General features: G+C 34.1%; 1 protein-coding gene across 1 annotated transcript; it reads right to left on the bottom strand.

Moving 5' to 3' along the window:
- Positions 1 to 4,639: 4,639 nt before the first annotated feature.
- LOC123923662 (nucleobase-ascorbate transporter 12-like) lies at positions 4,640 to 12,041 on the bottom strand. Its single transcript, XM_045976359.1, has 10 exons — positions 11,278 to 12,041; positions 11,049 to 11,146; positions 10,763 to 10,933; positions 10,505 to 10,605; positions 9,288 to 9,423; positions 9,125 to 9,175; positions 8,735 to 9,022; positions 7,369 to 7,603; positions 5,717 to 6,003; positions 4,640 to 5,192 (listed from the first exon to the last, which is right to left on the bottom strand). Exons 1-10 carry the CDS (start codon positions 11,786 to 11,788, stop codon positions 4,971 to 4,973), a joined length of 2,100 nt encoding a protein of 699 aa, XP_045832315.1. The 5' UTR covers positions 11,789 to 12,041; the 3' UTR covers positions 4,640 to 4,970.
- Positions 12,042 to 13,006: the final 965 nt, after the last annotated feature.

The following is a 13,006-nucleotide window of genomic DNA, read 5'->3' as shown; positions in this document are numbered from 1 at the left end:
CCCCCACAAAATTAAAGCATCGTCACTAAATTACAAGTAAGAAATATTTAACTCAACTGAAGGCTTAAATGCATAAGTTAAGCCCCATTCGTAAGTTAAAAAATCTATTAGACATTAGTCAATACTTTAGCCAATACCTTGGATATACGGTTTTTTTTTTTTAACAAGCCAAAATGAGATATATTAATCAAATCAGTCTCCCTGACACAAGACGTACCAAGATAGACTACAAAAGTTTAATAGGCCTAAACTTAAAAAATCTTTGAGAAGTAACAATTTTTGAAATGAGGGCAATAAATGTACATTTAGACCCTCTATCTAACTTTCTGTTCCATGAAACTCAGTCAAAAATCTCAACAAAATAATATTTATTCTCTACCTAAAATTCTTTAATAAAGCATTGCGTTTGCATACTCTTAATTTTTGTCATCAAATTTCTTTGATTTTATTTTATCAACTTTAATTTGGTAACGTCAACTCCCTCCGTCCCAAATCTTTAGTCTTTTTACCTTTTTAATTTTGTCCCAAAACTTTAGTTCTTTTAAGAAATCAACGCACATTTAGTGATAAAAATGGCTTTACTTATCATTTCTTAATCTCTGTACAAAACTCTAAAAAGACTAAAATTTTGGGACGGATAGAGTAATATACACCAACCAACAAAGACAATATAGACTATAGAGATGGAGACACTTTCCTGATAAGCAATATTAAATTGAATATCGAGTTTACCAAACAAAAATCTGTCGATCGATATTATGTTAACGTCAGAGTAGCTACACTATGGAAATTATGGTGGCCATTTTTTAATTGTTATGTAGTGTCAAATTGTTGTGTTATATATATGCATTTAATTAAATCACATTTAATAAATCACATTTACAAATATCAATATGATATGAAATATGATTTAGTGAATGTACCGTGTAAAAAACAATTACACCACCGGTATATACAAATTAAATTATTAATATTTTATGAGATTAATGGTTATATATTGATGGTATAATTTTTTTACAAATGCATCCAATTAAATTGCATCATATTGCTACCGTCAAAAAAAAAAATTAGCATCATATTGCCACTTTTATAAGTTAATTTCTAAAATATTAATTTGAACAAAAATTTTACATAGTGTAATTTTATTTTATTTTTATTACCATGATATTAGAATGGAGTTTCCACCACCATTAGCGATGACCAATCTCTGTAAGGAACCTGTGGGGCACAAAAAGTGTGTTCTCCCCCTTCCAACCGAATTTTCTCCACACGCATGAGACAAAATTCGAACCCCGGACCAAATGCTTAAGGGGACCAAGAGTTTTATCACTCTGGACACTCCACTTATTCACATTTAAGATGGAATTTCTAGCCACTAGACTACTATATCCACAAAAACAAGGTACGTCGAACAATATAAAAAACTTGAATAATTATGTGAGGATTAATACCGGTTTACTCTGTTTTATTATCAATACCGATTTACTTTTTTTCCTTCTTCAAGACTCCTACACCTATAATTATGTGAGTAACGTGGTACATTAAAATGTTATGACTATGGTAAAAGAGAGTGGAAATTGTTCTATAATGATAATAGACCAGTTAGGATTACGCGGTAATTAATACATGGGACTTCAAAGCAGTTAGGGGGCAATTTGACTCATACTCAGTGGGCACCCGCAAAAAATACCCAGTATGGTAAAAACCCGCATAATATATATTTATTTATTTTATATATATTATTATATAATTATATACGTATATCAATTTTAAAAAATACAACACTATTAAACTATTACACATTTTTAATAAAAAAGTTTATTCATAACATAATACAAACAGAATGTGAATATGTCAACAAAGAAATGAACTTTAACATGAAGATGGGTACGGATATTTTTTCAAACTGCGGGTATGGGAATGGGTACTATAGTACTCTACCCATACGCTACCCATTGCCATCCCTAAAAGCAGTGGCGGAGTAGGAATCCTAATTTATGTGGTGCAGACTATTAAAATTCACAATTATGAAATTTGAATTTCTTTCATTCTCCAACACTAGCTCATTCAATACATATCACATTTTATCTCTATCTCACTTCTTCTTAGCACATTAACCACTCTATCTCTCAAGAAGTATACATCATATTGGTGTACACCAAACATTTTTCTGAAATTTAATTTATTTTTTTTTGAACAAGTTTCTGAAATTTAATTTATACTTATAATCATATAAAAAGTTTGACACCTTGGTGTCATTTGATCATGTTTATTTCTCTATATCGTTGTATGCTTATGTGACTGTTACAAAAATGTTTATATGATCATTAGCTGATAGAATCAATATGTCTTGAAGGTTGTGAATGTGGTTTCCTAAAATGCAGACCATTCATTGAATTTGATTTCAGGGTCATATTTGAGGAAGAGCGATGATCAAAGAGGGTGACCGTCTTAGATCCATAGAAAAAAAATTCAAAATTTGGGCCCCAAAATAATTTTTTTAGGAGATTATTAAGCCAAACATACCAAAATCATTATTTTTGTCTGTTGCTTCTTATTCTCTTTCGGTGATCGTATAATTGTATCAAGTATCAAATAAGAATTTGGTACAATGATACTTGATATGATTGATACAATGATATGTAAGTATCAATGATTAAATTATCTCTGCGCATGTATCCCTTATTCATATGAAATATCGAATTTTTCTTGGAAGCTCGTTGCATATCAACACACATTCATCGTCTTTCTCTATTTTCTCTCTACAAGTTTGCAACTCATCAGTCATCCCTAGTTTTTTCTTATAGAACATTAAACACAATTGTTAACGATTTTGCATGTTTGCATCAAGTAATACATGTATGAATTGTTTTGTATGAGTATTTAGGTATTAAACAAAATTTCTTAATGTTTTTTGGGAATTCAAATTTTTTATACTACTTAATAGTTAAGGCACAAATTATAGATTCACCCTTAGGCCACTAAAATCATAGAAATGGCCCTGCTTGGTTTTTAAAGGGGTGTTTATCGTGGTATGATACATGCAATTGTATTTGTTGGTAGTGATCTAAATGATCAAATGCTATTAGTAACAGTTGTTGAAGAGTAACGGCAACATAAACATTTTTATAACGAATGGTCACTAAAATGATAATGATACAATCTGTTACACATTTCCACAACCATTGGCCAAATAGCGACAGAGTAGCTTAAGTTACAACACACTAATTCACTTTAAAAAAATACTCTCATATGTCACTATTATAAGTAAAACAGAAATGTTATTCAAACACAAAGCCCAACAAAAATACAAACAAAAATACGTTACTAATTTTTAATTTTTTTTGTCAAAAAAGAACCTTCCTTCTTCTCCGAGTAACCCACCTTCATCCTTCCATCACCGGCCGTCAACACCACCACCATCACCGTTAGCCTCGCCGCAGATCTGAGCAGTGTCGGTGTCTCTATTTCTTTCACCATCGTTAGCCTTGCCATGGATCTCTCATCATGTTACCTCACTCACTCTCCACTAGATCTGTGTCTCTCTATCTTTCTCTCACGCGTTCTCCGATAGTGAAGCTCGGTGGTGGTGAGAGTGGTCTGGTGCCATGACGGAGGACGACATTGCGGTGATGGTGAGAACGGATGGTCTGGCGGCGGCAGTGACAGTGAGATAGATCGGACGGTGAGCAAATTTGGTGGTGGTGGAAGAAAAAGGAAAGGGAAAGGTGAACAGTTTGGTTTGACAAAATTGTCCCTATTTTTATGAGCGAAATGACAAACATACCCCAATTTTTATGAACAGTAACATATTTTTGTTTGTATTTTTGTTGGGCTTTGTGTTTGAATAACATTTCTGTAAGTAAAAATACACTTTTTAGCCGGCACTTGAGCATCAAGCTTACAGAAGAAATAAATGGATAAAACTGCCATCATTGTAGTCCCTCTTTTTCTATAAAACTAGTAATTCTGCCTTTAACATACTAGTAATTCCATATAATAGCTATTTTTAATCGACAATTTTCTTATATTTTGACACTGAAAATTTAGAAGGAAAATATTCGGACAACGTTAAATAAACTAAATTTAGACTCAAATAATGAAATGAACATTTGATTCCGACAGATAAGGAAACAAACATCAAGGATTCTAGCGACATTCTAACAAACGTAGACCTTTCGTGACCTGAAGATGTACTCTTAATTCCATAATCTTAGGGTGGGTTTGATTCGTAAAACAGCAAGGACTGGACAGAACAGTACAGGACAGAATAAGATAATACAGGACAGGACAAACCTGTACCGGAAAGATATATGACGATAATATTTTTATATTCAAAAATAAAATGGGTATTTTCGTATTTTTTATATTTGTACTGTGGACAAAAAGTTGTCCCGTGGTTTAGTGAGGGACAAAAAATCTTATTTTTGTTCTGTCCCTTACTATCTAATTTGTCCAGTCCCAAAACAAATTTCAAATCAAACAGAGTACAACAAAAGTTGTCCTATCCAGTCCCCTGTTTTTTAGCAAATCAAACGCACCCTTAGTTTCATAAATGCACCTAACATAAGCTGTAGATTATAGTTTATACCACGGGCATGGGACATCTGAAACATATATAGCTTGCTGCATCAAGGAATTACAATGAAGCTGTATGAAACTAGTAAAAGGAGAATATATACATTGAAAATGATTTGTCAAACCTCGCACTAAAGCAAGAGAAGAAAAAAAAAAAAAACCTAGAGATTTTGAATGAATCAGAACTACATACATGGTTAATCTAATAAATTACAACACCAATAGACCCTACTAATCTCCCCCACCCCTTCCTTCCCCCTAAAATGTATATGAATTTACTATGTAACATGACCTATTACTATCCATCATTGAGCCCCAGATATGTGAATTACTTGGTGTCTCACAAACATTCAATAAATATGAAAAATGTAAACCATCAAAATCCCAATCTTTCACAGGCCAACCCACTTCACCCACTTGAAAATCCGACCAACTCTCCAGGGTAGCTGATAATCATTAGCAACAGCAGGCTCCCGTCTGGCAACCTCAGGTTCAGACCATACATATACCCCTCGCTCTTGCCGACTGCCAGGTACAGTATTATCCAGGATAACAGCAACAAGGAACGCTATCACCATGTGTAGTGAACAAAGTGTGTTCAATACATAGTTCAACTGCAAAAGGAACAGATTAACTAGTACTCTTTCAAAAAATCCAGACATGTGAACTAAATATACAAATAAACAGAAGTGCTGGCAGCACACATTTTTATATCGGTCGAAATTGATATAGATCCCACCAAATTTACATGGGACCTACATAATTTAGTGACACTCATTTGAATGTCAACCAATAAGAGGGAACCACATATCTAAAGCTAACTCCACGTATTCATATTAGCTAGTTGACTGCTTGAATTCAAGAAGTCATAATTGACCTTAAAACATATGGAAGCAACAAACTATTCCCTATTAAATGAGAGTAGCTTCAGCTTCCATTCACAAGATCGTGAAGATAAATATGCAATATAACATAGTTTTGTCAGCAGCCACCAACCTGAGAGATTAAAGTGGCTTTCGGATTACTTATCTTTTCCAAAAATCTCACAATTGGTAACAAATATATATCACAAAAATTGACACAGGCAAATTCAAGGACTTCATAATAGTGAAATACATAGCATGACATAATGGCATACCCCTGCATATTTGCTATGGAAAGGTCCGTGGGAAGCAACAGTGTAGGGCTGAAAATAACTTGGCACAGACACGTTGGAATTCGAAGAGATGCCATATTGTTGAAAGTAAGCAGGTATGGAAAGAGAGAAAAACAATGATAACCCAACTATGATGATATTACGAGAGCTTCCAGCCTCACTGTACCGTAGATTTGATAATCCCCATGCTGTGAGCATTGCCCACATAAAGCAGAGGAGACCAGCAACCATAACTTCAGGAATTGAAGCAATGAACCCTCCAACCTTACCTGTTGTACAGAATAAGCATGATTAAACATGGATAAATTTGCATGAAATATTTTCTATGAATGAATTGTATATTTGAGTTGTCCTATGGCTTATGCATCCCCAAGAAGGGATACCATTAGCACAAGTAATCTACAACTTCTGAAGTTTCTGTTACGTTGACGATGAACTTGGCAATGAATAACCCACATATATATACAAAATATATGGATAGGGGAACTTTGAAATTATCTCGGAGAAATTATGTACACCTTTTAGCAGACACTATTTTCTTTAGAATGAGATTTTATGTAATGCCAGGAACAGTACTGCTTTAAGAGCCATTATGACTTAACAGAAAAATTGAAGGTAATATTTTACTCTGAATCACAGTTCTAAAAGGATTACTATACAACCATATTTCAGAAATGAATTTTCCATGCAAAATACAAAAAGTCAGTCCCCTGAACCACTTGGCATCAAAAAGGTATAAAGGACAGATACCTCAGAAAAAGCTGTGGCAAATTGGCAATGTCATACATATATCAGAATTCAGAACCAATAGAATACTTAAAATATAACTGAGCAATTCAATGTTTTTAATGTTCCATGATTGGGTCTGTTTATGATTCTTCAGTGAAGAGGTTCATGAATTGGTCTAAGATAACGCACTAGCGACCGCAACTTCAAAAATATTATATAATCATATTTTCTGTGATAGCATCAACCAAATGCAGAACCACAAATTGTTGGCACCAAAAAAAATACTGGTCTGAAGAATGCAACATAAATCCTGTTTTTTATAACCATACTACATTCACCAATACATTAAACAGCAAGTCAAAAAGTGGAAAATATATTATCAGTAGTTCATAGAATTAAATCACAATTCAGTAACCTGTAATTTTGTTTTACTTTCAAATTTCAGCTTCAACCTATGGAGTGTCATCGTCATATACTTTTAACTTTTAAATTTCAGTAACCTTTGGAATGTCAACACCATACGGGCTCGGATAGTATTTTCAGAGCCAGTTTTTAAATTGTGTTTTTTTTGACCCAGCCCGATAAAACCCGAAGCCCGTTCGGACCAGCCCATTTATGGCCGGGTAGCCCGTTTTGACAGCTGTAATCACCATATGCTTTAACACAACACTTTGCCTAATTGCCAAAGACCAGAAAAATGTAAATTCAGTGATTGTGAAACCAACAAAATTGAATAGTAAATAAAATCGCAAACAGCCAAACTGCACGAGTTTCTTCTGAGAAATAGCAACTATGCATAGACCAAATGGCGTTCTCAGTTTTCATTTTCATAGCCCATTGCTAATAAAATAAGTGTACTTTCGATGAAGGTTAAATTTAAGAACAGAACTATAAAAGAATCTTACCTATGAGTGACAACAGTATCAGAAAGAATGCACCCAGTTGAACTGCCCAACGGCTTCCCATTTTAGTCACAGCAATTGTGTGAACATTTTCAGTTAAAGTTGTAGATCCAGTTCCAGTTCCCCAGAGACCAGCCAAAACACTGGAAAGACCTTCCAAACCGATTCCTCGACTAAGAACTCCAGGAGTTGGAGGTCTTGATGCTACCAATAAAGAAGATGCATGGTATGAGCCAACCTGCAATGTTTACAGCAAATGAATATCAACAATTTTTTGTGATTTGACAATCCTGCATATAGAGAAAAATACGAATATATTGTCTTAATTTTGAGATAGTATATTGTTAGAAGGGGAGCCTTGGCACAAAGGTTGGAGCTACTGTCACGTGATAGGAGGTAATAGGTTTGAATCATGGAATCAACTAGTTGCAAATAGAACATAACAAAGATTACAATCCTTCCTTGGATGCCCTTTCTTAGTTGTTAATCACTTCTAAATTAGTACATTTTAATATATGACTAATCACAGTTGCTTGAGTCATTAAAACTCTTGAAATTTTAGAATCAGATTGGGTTAAGGAACGCTTTCTATTTTTGTTTCCTTTTTCACCTTAAATTACAAAAAAACGACACTTTGGTGCTGTTTTCAAATATTTGTATAAGAAACAGTGAACAATTTTATATTGTTTTCACCATTTCATTTGCAAATCTTCGAAAAGAACTGAAAAAAATGTGACACTATTTATTATTGAAAACAGAAACTAAAACAATTTTTTCAAACAAAACAGGCCCTTGCCAATTGTAGAATTACTTTCACTGATCCAGTCATTTCCCAAGAAGATAGAACCTAAACTAAATTACTAGCCCTTGCAGTTGATATCTACTTGAAATGGAAAGAAGAATAGCAAAAAGAAAAGATATTAATCATGTAGAAACATGGCAAGCTGACATCTGTTTTTATTTTTGGATCTGATAGACCATGACAATTGACAACAGTCACTTCACTCTCAAAAGTTTTGTCCCTTCACTGATAAATTTTGCAGTTAAAATGAAGTCACAAATAGTCTTAGGTGAATACTGAATAGCATATACAAGTTTCCTACATGCATCCAACTCCAAGCCATTATTTTATTAAAATATATCATTTTGGTAGAGGTCCATATCATAATTTTCCACCAAAGCACGTCAAATATAAGAAAAAGATTAATCTATCTAGATGAGACAAGTGTCCAGTAGAAATTTTTTAACTATAATAACACAAGACAGAATAAATTTTGAACAGACAAGCAAGACAAATTATTAACATATTCGGATAGAATTATGATAAATACAGTCCAGGAACAAAAGCAGAAAAAGACAAGAAACTAACCGAATCAACAGATGAGATTAGGGAAACCACACACATTACAAGAGCCATTTTCCAGTGAAAGACAGGAGTACCCCATTGTAATGGATAGGGAAATCTAAACCATGGAGAGGATTTCAATGCATGAGAAGTATCAACCCGACAATGCTTCATCCTAGAATAATGCTTTCTGCAATGCTCTGAAAGCATATTTGATGCAGGTATATTTACATCACACCCTTTGTAGTTGTAAAATCCTGCTTCAGTAAGCAAGAAAGCATATGCCCATGTAATTGCTAGACCAAGAGGAATCTGGCAGTTAGGTGAAGAAAACAGATATAGTTTATTACACCATAGAAATTTATTTCAACCACTGTTGAATAATTTAAAAAGATAACTTAGCATTCAACTTACAGCATAGATTAGAAATATGCGATGTCCAAGAACAGATATCTTACGAAGATACTGCAGAAAGCAGGAAATAACAGATGACAAATTTTAGCCCAGTGCAATAAGTAATATGCACCACATTAAATAGATATTTTAACAAAGTAATAGGCTAATTAAACAAACTTACAAGGGAAAAAACAATAACCACTAATATCTGTACTGCACCGATCTCAAGACATTTACCGACTAATGGGAATCCATAACTGAAAAATGAAAGTCCAACTGCAGCAATAGTTGGGGATACAACTACAGGATTGATCAACCTGGAAGGAAATTCATGAAATGAGGGTCATTATCAACTACATTGAACATAAATAGTATGAAATGTTTTCATTTCATAAAGGACACACAGGCACTGAAATGATTTAAATCATGACGAAAGGCAAAGGACAAAGTTCCACATTGCACCCAAAGAGAGGGGGTTGATGCATATGATATGGATGGGAAGGAACCATGGGGAAATACTATTCAAACGAGCTATGTGCAGCCCTTTCAATGGAAGAATGATCCCAGCTATGAGAACTGAAAATTACAATCTCTAAACCAACCCATTACCAAAATTAGATGACAGTCTTAATTAATGATAAAAAGAAAATATATACATCATTTCCTTTGAAAAGTACTTATAAACTACTCCGAAAGTACTTTTCTTATCCAGCTAATTTAAATATATTTAGAGCAACTTGCCCAACACCGTTTTAGAGCAATTTGTTTAACCTGTAACATGAACAAACTATTATTATAGTCTGTGTTTAATTGTTATATATGTCCTATCATATCATTGTATTCTTCAATTATTTAAATGCTAATGAGTAAGCTTAACTAGTAAAATTGAATTGTGTCTGTACTAAAGGCGGTTCAATTATTGTAGTCCTTCATTGGTTGGTCATGTCACCTATAATTACAAGTACTGCTTCCAGTCCACATCAAGACTTTAAGCATGGAATAGGATTTGGATCCTCCAAATGGGTGTAATTTACAGATTCAAGACATACTAATAATAACCAACAATGATGATAAATTCATAAGTCTCATATTCTGTGATGAAATGTCTAATGATGTTTGTAATTTATAATCCATTAAATATTTAAAATCTATTAAATATAATCAGTTAAGAAATGAATTCTTTTTTTGAGTGTATATATTTTCTGCCCCTATAAATGTGTCTTAACCAATTAATCTCTTTGATTTTTTTCTTTTGTACTTGAATATCACAACCTTTAAAGTGACACACACATTCATTCTCTCAGTCCACAGCAATAAATCCTGTTTGGTGGAACAATGAATCGTGTACTGACAAACGAGTAAGAAAATAAACAAGCACGGAAAATTTCAAAATCATACCTTACTAAGAGCGACATAAGTCCAGTATATCCGAGTAAAGCTTGAAAAGCAGATCCAATAATTATAGCCCCCTGAAGCTCCCTCATTATATGCTTGAATTTCTGCAAATTATGAAAGAAACCTTATCAGCTGCCTTTGTCTCAATTGTGCCGCCAAAAAAAATATATATAATACGACAAATTCCCACGACATCTTACGACATCATGATATAGTCAGCCATACATACATTTCCATTTAAATATAGACAGCCATACATACATTTCCATTTAATGCTTGTAACTCGGGGGAGTTTATTATAGCCAGAGCCGGCGCCAAGTAAACGAAAGAAGGGCCTTGTATCAAGGGTAACCTTGACCCAAAACTAATATGCAACAGAGTAGTCAACCCCGAAACCAAGAGCACTGTTGATACCACCTTAGCAGTTTCCTCCTGCATACTTACACACATTAGATAACAGCACCACACACACACACACACACACCAACAAACAACTATGCCATATATAAAACACAAACACTAACTAAACAAGTAGAAAATCACTCACATGAGAACCTCCCATTGCAGGAACAATGACAAGTGGAATGAGAACCAACGAACCCAACATCGAAACGTAATGCTGAATACCGTAGACGCTAATAGGAACTACATTGATCCACAAAACACAATCACAGTCAAAAAAACATCAAATTTTCAAAATTAGAAACAAAAACAAATGAAAAATCATTCAAATCAAACTCAAAACTCCAAAATTCCAAAACATTTGAAACTAATACCTAAACCAGGAGAATCTCTTAGCTCATACTTCATATGAGCATGCCTAGACGCAAATCCTTCATCATCAACAACCAAACCATCAACAACTTCCTCACGCCTCCCCACCGTTCTCGGCACCTGCGACGGCTGTTCCGTTCCCGTCCCCGTCCCCATTCCCGGTGGCGGATTCACCTGACCGTTAGTACTCGGAACACCATCAGAATCCCTCCGTTTTTTCACCGTTTGCTCTTTAACAACCGGAACAGTAACAGCAACATTATCACTCTGCGCAACTCCATTTGGTGGAGGACGAACACGACCAGCTTCAAGATCCACTTGCAGTGGCTCAACCTCTCTAGCCTTAGGAGGTAACCGGTTTATCTGACCGGAATCACTAGCATTAGTCTCACCGGAGAATTTCGGTTTGAAACCAGTCTTTTTGGCCCAAGAAGAAGGTGGCATTGGTTTATCGTCCGTTGGCGGTGGCCAAGAACCATGACGGTGACGGTTATTAGGATCGGAATTTGACATGTTTGAGATGAAGTTAGTTGTTCATAGCTTGAAACGGTTGGTTATAGATCTGGTGAGTGGTGGCGCGTGAGATTGTGATGTAAGAATGTTAGTTAGGGTTTTGGTTTTGTGAAATGTGAGAGAATGGAACGGAAAAAGAGAGAGTGAGGAAGTGAGCGAAACTGAAGAAAATGTGTTGGGACTGGAAAAAGAAAGAAAGAAAGAAAGAAGTGAGTGGTTGAAGAATGAGTTATGTTGAGTTTAGTGTGGACTTAAGTTGAAGTTGAACACCGTTTGTAATTAATTAATTAAGTGACTAATTAAATGAGATTAATGGGTTTTTGTTTTTTCTTTCTAGTGTTGTTGTTCTTTCTTTCCCGGGACAACAACAGGTGAAGGCGAAATACATGGTTTGGTGGATGTTTGGATTAAAAAAAGATAGTAAACAAAATTGAAGGAAAGTTTAATAAAATAGATGGTGTTTAATATAAAGTGTTTAAAAAATAATTAATCTATTTGTCAAAAAAAAAAAAAAACTTATTTAATCTAAAAAAATATAAAATAGAGGCAAATTAATTCAAAAAATAATTAAATTACAATTAGAATTCATTTATAAAAAAAAATAAATGGTGTAAAATTAGAATACATAAGTTTTTGTCAAAGGTGATCACATACTTTTTGAATGAATGTAAAAAGTAAATTTTCTCTTATATTAGAACCGGAGGGAGTATATGGAAACCTATTGTCAACGGGAATATCGAACATTTGGGCAAGGGTTTTTTCAATAATGAATTTTGAGACTTTCTTAATAGATTATTGATGTAACCATGATCTGTAAATGCAAACTCACGTTCAAACTTGGATCAGGATATTTGATCTACCTTTGGAGTATCGGCGACCACAAACTTTGTTTGAAATTTCATCTAACTTTGGTACTTCAATCTCTTTGGATGAGAAGCCCGGGTTAAAAACCTAATGACTAAATAATCTTATGACTGAGAGAGAATGTTATGCCTTTTATGTGAACATCGAATATGAGTCCCTATCGGCCTTTTGCATCTATTGGTCATCTTTTGCATCAATGCAAATGTACTATGCATGATGAGCATAAGAAGAAGGAAAACAAAAAGTCAATATCACACTAATCATATTACATATTAATTTGTACAATATCACGCCAAAGGGTGATTCAAGTTATGATATCAATATTAGAGGTGTTTGTAAGTAAGTTAAGTTCGA

This window comes from Trifolium pratense, linkage group LG4 (genome assembly GCF_020283565.1).
Source record: "Trifolium pratense cultivar HEN17-A07 linkage group LG4, ARS_RC_1.1, whole genome shotgun sequence".
Lineage (NCBI taxonomy): Eukaryota > Viridiplantae > Streptophyta > Magnoliopsida > Fabales > Fabaceae > Trifolium > Trifolium pratense.
This window is presented reverse-complemented; position numbering and strand designations above follow the sequence as displayed.